At 32.9% G+C, this 16216-nt stretch overlaps 1 protein-coding gene across 1 annotated transcript in view; it reads left to right on the forward strand.

Annotated features, from left to right (window-relative positions):
* LOC118937320 (dolichyl-diphosphooligosaccharide--protein glycosyltransferase subunit STT3B) overlaps positions 1-16216 on the forward strand; it is a 141248-nt gene that overhangs the window by 107552 nt on the left and 17480 nt on the right. Inside the window, exons 11-13 of the mRNA XM_090216089.1 lie at positions 12766-12953; positions 13741-13912; positions 15375-15548. Coding sequence (XP_090072215.1) covers positions 12766-12953; positions 13741-13912; positions 15375-15548 — 534 coding nt within the window. The remainder of the gene's footprint in view (positions 1-12765; positions 12954-13740; positions 13913-15374; positions 15549-16216) is intronic.

Here is a 16216-nt window from a genome sequence, read left to right on the forward strand (position 1 = left end):
TTAAATATGGACCAATAACATCTGTTAAATATGTGTATGGACCAATAACATCTGTTAAATATGGACCAATAACATCTGTTAAATATGGACCAATAAAATCTGTTAAATATGGACCAATAACATCTGTTAAATATGGACCAATAACATCTGTTAAATATGGACCAATAACATCTGTTAAATATGGACCAATAACATCTGTTAAATATGGACCAATAACATCTGTTAAATATGTGACCAATAACATCTGTTAAATATGGACCAATAACATCTGTTAAATATGGACCAATAACATCTGTTAAATATGTGACCAATAACATCTGTTAAATATGGACCAATAACATCTGTTAAATATGGACCAATAACATCTGTTAAATATGGACCAATAACATCTGTTAAATATGGACCAATAACATCTGTTAAATATGGACCAATAACATCTGTTAAATATGTGACCAATAACATCTGTTAAATATGTGACCAATAACATCTGTTAAATATGTGACCAATAACATCTGTTAAATATGTGTCTGGACCAATAACATCTGTTAAATATGGACCAATAACATCTGTTAAATATGGACCAATAAAATCTGTTAAATATGGACCAATAACATCTGTTAAATATGGACCAATAACATCTGTTAAATATGGACCAATAACATCTGTTAAATATGGACCAATAACATCTGTTAAATATGGACCAATAACATCTGTTAAATATGGACCAATAACATCTGTTAAATATGTGACCAATAACATCTGTTAAATATGGACCAATAACATCTGTTAAATATGGACCAATAACATCTGTTAAATATGGACCAATAACATCTGTTAAATATGGACCAATAACATCTGTTAAATATGTGTATGGACCAATAACATCTGTTAAATATGGACCAATAACATCTGTTAAATATGTGACCAATAACATCTGTTAAATATGTGACCAATAACATCTGTTAAATATGGACCAATAACATCTGTTAAATATGGACCAATAACATCTGTTAAATATGGACCAATAACATCTGTTAAATATGGACCAATAAAATCTGTTAAATATGGACCAATAACATATGTTAAATATGGACCAATAACATCTGTTAAATATGTGACCAATAACATCTGTTAAATATGGACCAATAACATCTGTTAAATATGGACCAATAACATCTGTTAAATATGTGACCAATAACATCTGTTAAATATGGACCAATAACATCTGTTAAATATGTGACCAATAACATCTGTTAAGTATGTGTATGGACCAATAACATCTGTTAAATATGGACCAATAACATCTGTTAAATATGGACCAATAACATCTGTTAAATATGTGACCAATAACATCTGTTAAATATGGACCAATAACATCTGTTAAATATGGACCAATAACATCTGTTAAATATAGACCAATAACATCTGTTAAATATGGACCAATAACATCTGTTAAATATGGACCAATAACATCTGTTAAATATGGACCAATAACATCTGTTAAATATGGACCAATAACATCTGTTAAATATGGACCAATAACATCTGTTAAATATGGACCAATAACATCTGTTAAATATGGACCAATAACATCTGTTAAATATGGACCAATAACATCTGTTATATATGGACCAATAACATCTGTTAAATATGGACCAATAACATCTGTTAAATATGGACCAATAACATCTGTTAAATATGGACCAATAACATCTGTTAAATATGGACCAATAACATCTGTTAAATATGTGTATGGACCAATAACATCTGTTAAATATGTGTCTGGACCAATAACATCTGTTAAATATGGACCAATAACATCTGTTAAATATGTGTATGGACCAATAACATCTGTTAAATATGGACCAATAACATCTGTTAAATATGGACCAATAACATCTGTTAAATATGGACCAATAACATCTGTTAAATATGGACCAATAACATCTGTTAAATATGGACCAATAACATCTGTTAAATATGGACCAATAACATCTGTTAAATATGGACCAATAACATCTGCTAAATATGGACCAATAACATCTGTTAAATATGGACCAATAACATCTGTTAAATATGGACCAATAACATCTGTTAAATATGGACCAATAACATCTGTTAAATATGGACCAATAACATCTGTTAAATATGGACCAATAACATCTGCTAAATATGGACCAATAACATCTGTTAAATATGGACCAATAACATCTGCTAAATATGGACCAATAACATCTGTTAAATATGGACCAATAACATCTGTTAAATATGGACCAATAACATCTGTTAAATATGGACCAATAACATCTGTTAAATATGGACCAATAACATCTGTTAAATATGTGACCAATAACATCTGTTAAATATGGACCAATAACATCTGTTAAATATGTGTCTGGACCAATAACATCTGTTAAATATGGACCAATAACATCTGTTAAATATGGACCAATAACATCTGTTAAATATGGACCAATAACATCTGTTAAATATGGACCAATAACATCTGTTAAATATGGACCAATAACATCTGTTAAATATGGACCAATAACATCTGTTAAATATGGACCAATAACATCTGTTAAATATGGACCAATAACATCTGTTAAATATGGACCAATAACATCTGTTAAATATGTGACCAATAACATCTGTTAAATATGGACCAATAACATCTGTTAAATATGGACCAATAACATCTGTTAAATATGTGACCAATAACATCTGTTAAATATGGACCAATAACATCTGTTAAATATGGACCAATAACATCTGTTAAATATGGACCAATAACATCTGTTAAATATGGACCAATAACATCTGTTAAATATGGACCAATAACATCTGTTAAATATGTGACCAATAACATCTGTTAAATATGTGACCAATAACATCTGTTAAATATGTGACCAATAACATCTGTTAAATATGTGTCTGGACCAATAACATCTGTTAAATATGGACCAATAACATCTGTTAAATATGGACCAATAAAATCTGTTAAATATGGACCAATAACATCTGTTAAATATGGACCAATAACATCTGTTAAATATGGACCAATAACATCTGTTAAATATGGACCAATAACATCTGTTAAATATGGACCAATAACATCTGTTAAATATGGACCAATAACATCTGTTAAATATGTGACCAATAACATCTGTTAAATATGGACCAATAACATCTGTTAAATATGGACCAATAACATCTGTTAAATATGGACCAATAACATCTGTTAAATATGGACCAATAACATCTGTTAAATATGTGTATGGACCAATAACATCTGTTAAATATGGACCAATAACATCTGTTAAATATGTGACCAATAACATCTGTTAAATATGTGACCAATAACATCTGTTAAATATGGACCAATAACATCTGTTAAATATGGACCAATAACATCTGTTAAATATGGACCAATAACATCTGTTAAATATGGACCAATAAAATCTGTTAAATATGGACCAATAACATATGTTAAATATGGACCAATAACATCTGTTAAATATGTGACCAATAACATCTGTTAAATATGGACCAATAACATCTGTTAAATATGGACCAATAACATCTGTTAAATATGTGACCAATAACATCTGTTAAATATGGACCAATAACATCTGTTAAATATGTGACCAATAACATCTGTTAAGTATGTGTATGGACCAATAACATCTGTTAAATATGGACCAATAACATCTGTTAAATATGGACCAATAACATCTGTTAAATATAGACCAATAACATCTGTTAAATATGGACCAATAACATCTGTTAAATATGGACCAATAACATCTGTTAAATATGGACCAATAACATCTGTTAAATATGGACCAATAACATCTGTTAAATATGGACCAATAACATCTGTTAAATATGGACCAATAACATCTGTTAAATATGGACCAATAACATCTGTTAAATATGGACCAATAACATCTGTTATATATGGACCAATAACATCTGTTAAATATGGACCAATAACATCTGTTAAATATGGACCAATAACATCTGTTAAATATGGACCAATAACATCTGTTAAATATGGACCAATAACATCTGTTAAATATGTGTATGGACCAATAACATCTGTTAAATATGTGTCTGGACCAATAACATCTGTTAAATATGGACCAATAACATCTGTTAAATATGTGTATGGACCAATAACATCTGTTAAATATGGACCAATAACATCTGTTAAATATGGACCAATAACATCTGTTAAATATGGACCAATAACATCTGTTAAATATGGACCAATAACATCTGTTAAATATGTGACCAATAACATCTGTTAAATATGTGACCAATAACATCTGTTAAATATGTGACCAATAACATCTGTTAAATATGTGTCTGGACCAATAACATCTGTTAAATATGGACCAATAACATCTGTTAAATATGGACCAATAAAATCTGTTAAATATGGACCAATAACATCTGTTAAATATGGACCAATAACATCTGTTAAATATGGACCAATAACATCTGTTAAATATGGACCAATAACATCTGTTAAATATGGACCAATAACATCTGTTAAATATGGACCAATAACATCTGTTAAATATGTGACCAATAACATCTGTTAAATATGGACCAATAACATCTGTTAAATATGGACCAATAACATCTGTTAAATATGGACCAATAACATCTGTTAAATATGGACCAATAACATCTGTTAAATATGTGTATGGACCAATAACATCTGTTAAATATGGACCAATAACATCTGTTAAATATGTGACCAATAACATCTGTTAAATATGTGACCAATAACATCTGTTAAATATGGACCAATAACATCTGTTAAATATGGACCAATAACATCTGTTAAATATGGACCAATAACATCTGTTAAATATGGACCAATAAAATCTGTTAAATATGGACCAATAACATATGTTAAATATGGACCAATAACATCTGTTAAATATGTGACCAATAACATCTGTTAAATATGGACCAATAACATCTGTTAAATATGGACCAATAACATCTGTTAAATATGTGACCAATAACATCTGTTAAATATGGACCAATAACATCTGTTAAATATGTGACCAATAACATCTGTTAAGTATGTGTATGGACCAATAACATCTGTTAAATATGGACCAATAACATCTGTTAAATATGGACCAATAACATCTGTTAAATATGTGACCAATAACATCTGTTAAATATGGACCAATAACATCTGTTAAATATGGACCAATAACATCTGTTAAATATAGACCAATAACATCTGTTAAATATGGACCAATAACATCTGTTAAATATGGACCAATAACATCTGTTAAATATGGACCAATAACATCTGTTAAATATGGACCAATAACATCTGTTAAATATGGACCAATAACATCTGTTAAATATGGACCAATAACATCTGTTAAATATGGACCAATAACATCTGTTAAATATGGACCAATAACATCTGTTATATATGGACCAATAACATCTGTTAAATATGGACCAATAACATCTGTTAAATATGGACCAATAACATCTGTTAAATATGGACCAATAACATCTGTTAAATATGGACCAATAACATCTGTTAAATATGTGTATGGACCAATAACATCTGTTAAATATGTGTCTGGACCAATAACATCTGTTAAATATGGACCAATAACATCTGTTAAATATGTGTATGGACCAATAACATCTGTTAAATATGGACCAATAACATCTGTTAAATATGGACCAATAACATCTGTTAAATATGGACCAATAACATCTGTTAAATATGGACCAATAACATCTGTTAAATATGGACCAATAACATCTGTTAAATATGGACCAATAACATCTGCTAAATATGGACCAATAACATCTGTTAAATATGGACCAATAACATCTGTTAAATATGGACCAATAACATCTGTTAAATATGGACCAATAACATCTGTTAAATATGGACCAATAACATCTGTTAAATATGGACCAATAACATCTGCTAAATATGGACCAATAACATCTGTTAAATATGGACCAATAACATCTGCTAAATATGGACCAATAACATCTGTTAAATATGGACCAATAACATCTGTTATATATGGACCAATAACATCTGTTAAATATGGACCAATAACATCTGTTAAATATGGACCAATAACATCTGTTAAATATGGACCAATAACATCTGTTAAATATGGACCAATAACATCTGTTAAATATGTGTATGGACCAATAACATCTGTTAAATATGTGTCTGGACCAATAACATCTGTTAAATATGGACCAATAACATCTGTTAAATATGTGTATGGACCAATAACATCTGTTAAATATGGACCAATAACATCTGTTAAATATGGACCAATAACATCTGTTAAATATGGACCAATAACATCTGTTAAATATGGACCAATAACATCTGTTAAATATGGACCAATAACATCTGTTAAATATGGACCAATAACATCTGCTAAATATGGACCAATAACATCTGTTAAATATGGACCAATAACATCTGTTAAATATGGACCAATAACATCTGTTAAATATGGACCAATAACATCTGTTAAATATGGACCAATAACATCTGTTAAATATGGACCAATAACATCTGCTAAATATGGACCAATAACATCTGTTAAATATGGACCAATAACATCTGCTAAATATGGACCAATAACATCTGTTAAATATGGACCAATAACATCTGTTAAATATGGACCAATAACATCTGTTAAATATGGACCAATAACATCTGTTAAATATGGACCAATAACATCTGTTAAATATGTGACCAATAACATCTGTTAAATATGGACCAATAACATCTGTTAAATATGTGTCTGGACCAATAACATCTGTTAAATATGGACCAATAACATCTGTTAAATATGGACCAATAACATCTGTTAAATATGGACCAATAACATCTGTTAAATATGGACCAATAACATCTGTTAAATATGGACCAATAACATCTGTTAAATATGGACCAATAACATCTGTTAAATATGGACCAATAACATCTGTTAAATATGTGACCAATAACATCTGTTAAATATGGACCAATAACATCTGTTAAATATGGACCAATAACATCTGTTAAATATGGACCAATAACATCTGTTATATATGGACCAATAACATCTGTTAAATATGGACCAATAACATCTGTTAAATATGGACCAATAACATCTGTTATATATGGACCAATAACATCTGTTAAATATGGACCAATAACATCTGTTAAATATGGACCAATAACATCTGTTAAATATGTGACCAATAACATCTGTTAAATATGGACCAATAACATCTGTTAAATATGTGACCAATAACATCTGTTAAATATGTGACCAATAACATCTGTTAAATATGGACCAATAACATCTGTTAAATATGGACCAATAACATCTGTTAAATATGTGACCAATAACATCTGTTAAATATGGACCAATAACATCTGTTAAATATGGACCAATAACATCTGTTAAATATGTGACCAATAACATCTGTTAAATATGGACCAATAACATCTGTTAAATATGTGACCAATAACATCTGTTAAATATGGACCAATAACATCTGTTAAATATGTGACCAATAACATCTGTTAAATATGGACCAATAACATCTGTTAAATATGGACCAATAACATCTGTTAAATATGGACCAATAACATCTGTTATATATGGACCAATAACATCTGTTAAATATGGACCAATAACATCTGTTAAATATGGACCAATAACATCTGTTAAATATGGACCAATAACATCTGTTATATATGGACCAATAACATCTGTTAAATATGGACCAATAACATCTGTTAAATATGGACCAATAACATCTGTTATATATGGACCAATAACATCTGTTAAATATGGACCAATAACATCTGTTAAATATGGACCAATAACATCTGTTAAATATGGACCAATAACATCTGTTAAATATGGACCAATAACATCTGTTATATATGGACCAATAACATCTGTTAAATATGGACCAATAACATCTGTTAAATATGGACCAATAACATCTGTTATATATGGACCAATAACATCTGTTAAATATGGACCAATAACATCTGTTAAATATGGACCAATAACATCTGTTAAATATGTGACCAATAACATCTGTTAAATATGGACCAATAACATCTGTTAAATATATGACCAATAACATCTGTTAAATATGGACCAATAACATCTGTTAAATATGGACCAATAACATCTGTTAAATATGTGTATGGACCAATAACATCTGTTAAATATGTGTCTGGACCAATAACATCTGTTAAATATGGACCAATAACATCTGTTAAATATGTGTATGGACCAATAACATCTGTTAAATATGGACCAATAACATCTGTTAAATATGGACCAATAACATCTGTTAAATATGGACCAATAACATCTGTTAAATATGGACCAATAACATCTGTTAAATATGGACCAATAACATCTGTTAAATATGGACCAATAACATCTGTTAAATATGGACCAATAACATCTGCTAAATATGGACCAATAACATCTGTTAAATATGGACCAATAACATCTGTTAAATATGGACCAATAACATCTGTTAAATATGGACCAATAACATCTGTTAAATATGGACCAATAACATCTGTTAAATATGGACCAATAACATCTGCTAAATATGGACCAATAACATCTGTTAAATATGGACCAATAACATCTGCTAAATATGGACCAATAACATCTGTTAAATATGGACCAATAACATCTGTTAAATATGGACCAATAACATCTGTTAAATATGGACCAATAACATCTGTTAAATATGGACCAATAACATCTGTTAAATATGTGACCAATAACATCTGTTAAATATGGACCAATAACATCTGTTAAATATGTGTCTGGACCAATAACATCTGTTAAATATGGACCAATAACATCTGTTAAATATGGACCAATAACATCTGTTAAATATGGACCAATAACATCTGTTAAATATGGACCAATAACATCTGTTAAATATGGACCAATAACATCTGTTAAATATGGACCAATAACATCTGTTAAATATGGACCAATAACATCTGTTAAATATGTGACCAATAACATCTGTTAAATATGGACCAATAACATCTGTTAAATATGGACCAATAACATCTGTTAAATATGGACCAATAACATCTGTTATATATGGACCAATAACATCTGTTAAATATGGACCAATAACTTCTGTTAAATATGGACCAATAACATCTGTTATATATGGACCAATAACATCTGTTAAATATGGACCAATAACATCTGTTAAATATGGACCAATAACATCTGTTAAATATGTGACCAATAACATCTGTTAAATATGGACCAATAACATCTGTTAAATATGTGACCAATAACATCTGTTAAATATGTGACCAATAACATCTGTTAAATATGGACCAATAACATCTGTTAAATATGGACCAATAACATCTGTTAAATATGTGACCAATAACATCTGTTAAATATGGACCAATAACATCTGTTAAATATGTGACCAATAACATCTGTTAAATATGGACCAATAACATCTGTTAAATATGGACCAATAACATCTGTTAAATATGGACCAATAACATCTGTTAAATATGGACCAATAACATCTGTTAAATATGTGACCAATAACATCTGTTAAATATGGACCAATAACATCTGTTAAATATGGACCAATAACATCTGTTAAATATGGACCAATAACATCTGTTAAATATGGACCAATAACATCTGTTAAATATGGACCAATAACATCTGTTAAATATGTGACCAATAACATCTGTTAAATATGTGACCAATAACATCTGTTAAATATGTGACCAATAACATCTGTTAAATATGGACCAATAACATCTGTTAAATATGGACCAATAACATCTGTTAAATATGGACCAATAACATCTGTTAAATATGTGACCAATAACATCTGTTAAATATGTGACCAATAACATCTGTTAAATATGTGACCAATAACATCTGTTAAATATGGACCAATAACATCTGTTAAATATGGACCAATAACATCTGTTAAATATGGACCAATAACATCTGTTAAATATGTGACCAATAACATCTGTTAAATATGGACCAATAACATCTGTTAAATATGGACCAATAACATCTGTTAAATATGGACCAATAACATCTGTTAAATATGGACCAATAACATCTGTTAAATATGGACCAATAACATCTGTTAAATATGGACCAATAACATCTGTTATATATGTGACCAATAACATCTGTTAAATATGGACCAATAACATCTGTTAAATATGGACCAATAACATCTGTTAAATATGGACCAATAACATCTGTTAAATATGGACCAATAACATCTGTTAAATATGTGACCAATAACATCTGTTAAATATGTGACCAATAACATCTGTTAAATATGTGACCAATAACATCTGTTAAATATGGACCAATAACATCTGTTAAATATGGACCAATAACATCTGTTAAATATGGACCAATAACATCTGTTAAATATGGACCAATAACATCTGTTAAATATGGACCAATAACATCTGTTAAATATGGACCAATAACATCTGTTAAATATGGACCAATAACATCTGTTAAATATGTGACCAATAACATCTGTTAAATATGTGACCAATAACATCTGTTAAATATGGACCAATAACATCTGTTAAATATGGACCAATAACATCTGTTAAATATGGACCAATAACATCTGTTAAATATGTGACCAATAACATCTGTTAAATATGTGACCAATAACATCTGTTAAATATGTGACCAATAACATCTGTTAAATATGGACCAATAACATCTGTTAAATATGGACCAATAACATCTGTTAAATATGGACCAATAACATCTGTTAAATATGTGACCAATAACATCTGTTAAATATGGACCAATAACATCTGTTAAATATGGACCAATAACATCTGTTAAATATGGACCAATAACATCTGTTAAATATGGACCAATAACATCTGTTAAATATGGACCAATAACATCTGTTAAATATGGACCAATAACATCTGTTATATATGTGACCAATAACATCTGTTAAATATGGACCAATAACATCTGTTAAATATGGACCAATAACATCTGTTAAATATGGACCAATAACATCTGTTAAATATGTGTATGGACCAATAACATCTGTTAAATATGGACCAATAACATCTGTTAAATATGGACCAATAACATCTGTTAAATATGTGTATGGACCAATAACATCTGTTAAATATGGACCAATAACATCTGTTAAATATGGACCAATAACATCTGTTAAATATGGACCAATAACATCTGTTAAATATGGACCAATAACATCTGTTAAATATGGACCAATAACATCTGTTAAATATGGACCAATAACATCTGTTATATATGTGACCAATAACATCTGTTAAATATGGACCAATAACATCTGTTAAATATGGACCAATAACATCTGTTAAATATGGACCAATAACATCTGTTAAATATGTGTATGGACCAATAACATCTGTTAAATATGGACCAATAACATCTGTTAAATATGGACCAATAACATCTGTTAAATATGGACCAATAACATCTGTTAAATATGGACCAATAACATCTGTTAAATATGGACCAATAACATCTGTTAAATATGGACCAATAACATCTGTTAAATATGGACCAATAACATCTGTTAAATATGGACCAATAACATCTGTTAAATATGGACCAATAACATCTGTTAAATATGGACCAATAACATCTGTTAAATATGGACCAATAACATCTGTTAAATATGGACCAATAACATCTGTTAAATATGGACCAATAACATCTGTTAAATATGGACCAATAACATCTGTTAAATATGGACCAATAACATCTGTTAAATATGGACCAATAACATCTGTTAAATATGTGACCAATAACATCTGTTAAATATGGACCAATAACATCTGTTAAATATGGACCAATAACATCTGTTAAATATGGACCAATAACATCTGTTAAATATGTGACCAATAACATCTGTTAAATATGGACCAATAACATCTGTTAAATATGGACCAATAACATCTGTTAAATATGGACCAATAACATCTGTTAAATATGGACCAATAACATCTGTTAAATATGGACCAATAACATCTGTTATATATGGACCAATAACATCTGTTAAATATGGACCAATAACATCTTTTAAATATGGACCAATAACATCTGTTAAATATGTGACCAATAACATCTGTTAAATATGGACCAATAACATCTGTTAAATATGGACCAATAACATCTGTTAAATATGGACCAATAACATCTGTTAAATATGTGTATGGACCAATAACATCTGTTAAATATGTGTCTGGACCAATAACATCTGTTAAATATGGACCAATAACATCTGTTAAATATGTGTATGGACCAATAACATCTGTTAAATATGGACCAATAACATCTGTTAAATATGTGACCAATACAATTTGTTTTGGTTTAAAGTACACTACTGGTGTAGATTTTGGTAACTCATATCTTTGTCGGGACAGTTGATGAGGATCTCATATTGGTATTAGCAAGAGCTGTTGACATTTTCCTAACATGAAGTAAACTGATATCTATTAGATGTGTCTTCCCACAAACGGATTGTCTATATGTTTTTGGTGTCACTGCATATGAAAAGAGGGATTTGCAGTTCTGATATTTGACTAAACGTGCCATATTTGCAGGGGTTTTTGGTGATGTGTGACTGATATCTGTGAGTTCCTGTCTCCCTCTGCAGGCAGGGAAGGTCCGTAAGCACGTCTCAGAGCAGGAGAAGACAGAGGAAGGTCTGGGGCCCAACATTAAGAGTATCGTCACCATGTTGATGTTGATGCTGCTCATGATGTTCGCTGTCCACTGCACCTGGGTTACTAGTAACGCTTACTCCAGCCCTAGTGTTGTACTGGCCTCTTATAACAACGATGGGTAAGACCACACACACACACATATACACACATATATACACACACACACACACACATACACACACACACACATATACACACACTCTCTTCAGTTGATTAGTTTCCTCTGGAACTGTCATTTCCTAATGTGTCTCTCTCTCTCTTTCTCTCTGTTTCTCTCTCTGTGTTTCTCTTTCTCTCTGTTTCTCTCTCTTTCTCTGTCTGTTTCTCTCTCTCTGTTTCTCTCTCTCTAGTTGTTTCTCTCTCTCTTTCTCTGTCTGTTTCTCTCTCTCTGTTTCTCTCTCTCTAGTTGTTTCTCTCTCTGTTTCTCTCTCTCTCTGTTTCTCTCTCTGTTTCTCTCTCTCTAGTTGTTTCTCTCTCTGTTTCTCTCTCTCTAGTTGTTTCTCTCTCTGTTTCTCTCTCTCTAGTTGTTTCTCTCTCTGTTTCTCTCTCTCTAGTTGTTTCTCTCTCTCTTTCTCTGTCTGTTTCTCTCTCTCTGTTTCTCTCTCTCTAGTTGTTTCTCTCTCTGTTTCTCTCTCTCTCTGTTTCTCTCTCTGTTTCTCTCTCTCTAGTTGTTTCTCTCTCTCTGTTTCTCTCTCTCTAGTTGTTTCTCTCTCTGTTTCTCTCTCTCTAGTTGTTTCTCTCTCTGTTTCTCTCTCTCTAGTTGTTTCTCTCTCTGTTTCTCTCTCTCTCACCAAACCACAGAAGAATATAATAAGCTTTATGGAATCGCTAGGAACTTGTAAACAGTCCCAGTCCTTAATAAATTAGTTCTCTCTCTGTGTTTCTCTCCACTCTTCTCTACCCAGGTCGAGGAATATTCTAGATGATTTCCGCGAGGCCTACTATTGGCTAAGGCAGAACACAGAGGAGCAGGCCAGAGTGATGTCGTGGTGGGACTATGGCTATCAGATAGCAGGGATGGCCAATCGGACCACGCTAGTGGACAACAACACCTGGAACAACAGTCATATAGCACTGGTAAAGACCCATACCCTAATGTGATGTTGGAATATGAAGTGAGCTGTTGTCACTTCTCAAGGGGAAGACAAGGTCGGGGATTCGATCTTGCAACTGTGGTTCTGCCCCTGAACAAGGCAGTTAACCCACTGTTCCCCTGAACAAGGCAGTTAGCCCACTGTTCCCCTGAACAAGGCAGTTAACCCACTGTTCCCCTGAACAAGGCAGTTAACCCACTGTTCCCCTGAGCAAGGCAGTTAGCCCACTGTTCCCCTGAACAAGGCAGTTAACCCACTGTTCCCCTGAACAAGGCAGTTAACCCACTGTTTCCCTGAACAAGGCAGTTAACCCACTGTTCCCCTGAACAAGGCAGTTAACCCACTGTTCCCCTGAACAAGGCAGTTAACCCACTGTTCCCCTGAACAAGGCAGTTAACCCACTGTTCCCCTGAACAAGGCTGTTAGCCCACTGTTCCCCTGAACAAGGCAGTTAACCCAAGGTTCCCCTGAACAAGGCAGTTAGCCCACTGTTCCCCTGAACAAGGCAGTTAGCCCACTGTTCCCCTGAACAAGGCAGTTAACCCACTGTTCCTAGGCCGTCATTGAAAATAAGAATTTGTTCTTAACTGACTTGCCTAGTTAAATAAATAGTGTGTGTTGGACAGGGATGTGTCCTCCATAGACTCCTGGTATGTCTGCATCCCAACACAAGGTGTTCTGGAACGGTTGCTTGTGTAAAATACCAGTTGTGTAAACAATATGACCTCCCACTATATAAAGGACATGTGAACATTAATTCTTTGAGTTCTTCCCTGTGAAATCACACACAGAGAGAGAGAGAGAGAGATAGATCTCCCCTGTAGCTGCTTGGATTGATCTCCCAGCAATTATTGGATCTTGATCAGTCAGTCAATGACTCAAACTTTATTTTAAAGTGCATTTCGCATTAGTTTCACATTCGATCAATCAATCAAAAACAATAAATGTATTAATGAATCTAAAATGTAATCAATTTCACATGGCTCTTAAATCTCAACATAGTTTTTTAGGAGGCAAAAGAAGAATGTGTCTCTGGCGCCACCATGTGGACCTGTGTTATTCATCCTCTCTCTCTCGCTCTTTCTCTCTCCCCCTCTCTCCCCCACCCCTGCTCTCTCTCTCTGTCACTCTCGCTCTCTCTCTCACCCTCCTCTCCCTCAACCTCCTCTCTCTCCTCTCCCTCAACCTCCTCTCTCTTGCTCTCTCTTTCCCTCACTCCCCCTCTTCCTCTCTCTCTCTCTCTCTCTCTCTCTCAATCCCCCTCTCTCTCTCTCTCTCTCCCTCCTCTCTCTTGCTCTCTCTTTCCCTCACTCCCCCTCTTCCTCTCTCTCTCTCTCTCTCTCTCTCTCAATCCCCCTCTTCTCTCTCTCTCTCTCTCTCTCTCTCTCACCCTCCTCTCTGTCTCTCTCTCCCTCCTCTCTCTGTCTCTGTCTCTGTGTGTTCAGGTGGGCAAGGCCATGTCGTCCAATGAGAGTGCAGCGTATGAGATCATGAGGTCTTTGGACGTGGACTATGTGCTTATTATCTTCGGTGGCGTGATTGGCTACTCTGGTGATGACATCAACAAGTTCCTGTGGATGGTGCGGATCGCAGAGGGAGAGCATCCTAAAGAGATCAGGGTGAGGGAGACCTTAGTGTAGTGGTGAGGTGATGCTTCCACTGTTAGCTACAGAGGGAGAGCATCCCAAAGAGATCAGGGTGAGAGACAGCAGCCTTTAAACCATCATGTTTTAAAAAAAAACAAGTATTGGTGAGCTGTAACTACCACTGTGAGCTATATAAGGATCACAGAGTGAGGTAAACTGTGGGCTATATAAGGATCACAGAGTGAGGTAAACTGAGCTATATAAGGATCACAGAGTGAGGTAAACTGAGCTCTATAAGGATCACAGAGTGAGGTAAACTGAGGGGTATATAAGGATCGCAGAGTGAGGTAAACTGTGGGCTATATAAGGATCGCAGAGTGAGGTAAACTGTGGGCTATATAAGGATCGCAGAGTGAGGTAAACTGAGGGGTATATAAGGATCGCAGAGTGAGGTAAACTGAGGGGTATATAAGGATCGCAGAGTGAGGTAAACTGAGCTCTATAAGGATCGCAGAGTGAGGTAAACTGAGCTCTATAAGGATCACAGAGTGAGGTAAACTGTGGGCTATATAAGGATCGCAGAGTGAGGTAAACTGTGGGCTATATAAGGATCGCAGAGTGAGGTAAACTGAGGGGTATATAAGGATCGCAGAGTGAGGTAAACTGAGCTCTATAAGGATCGCAGAGTGAGGTAAACTGAG

Source organism: Oncorhynchus mykiss, chromosome 2 (genome assembly GCF_057628025.1).
Source record: "Oncorhynchus mykiss isolate SJ-2025 chromosome 2, ASM5762802v1, whole genome shotgun sequence".
Taxonomy (NCBI): Eukaryota; Metazoa; Chordata; class Actinopteri; order Salmoniformes; family Salmonidae; genus Oncorhynchus; species Oncorhynchus mykiss.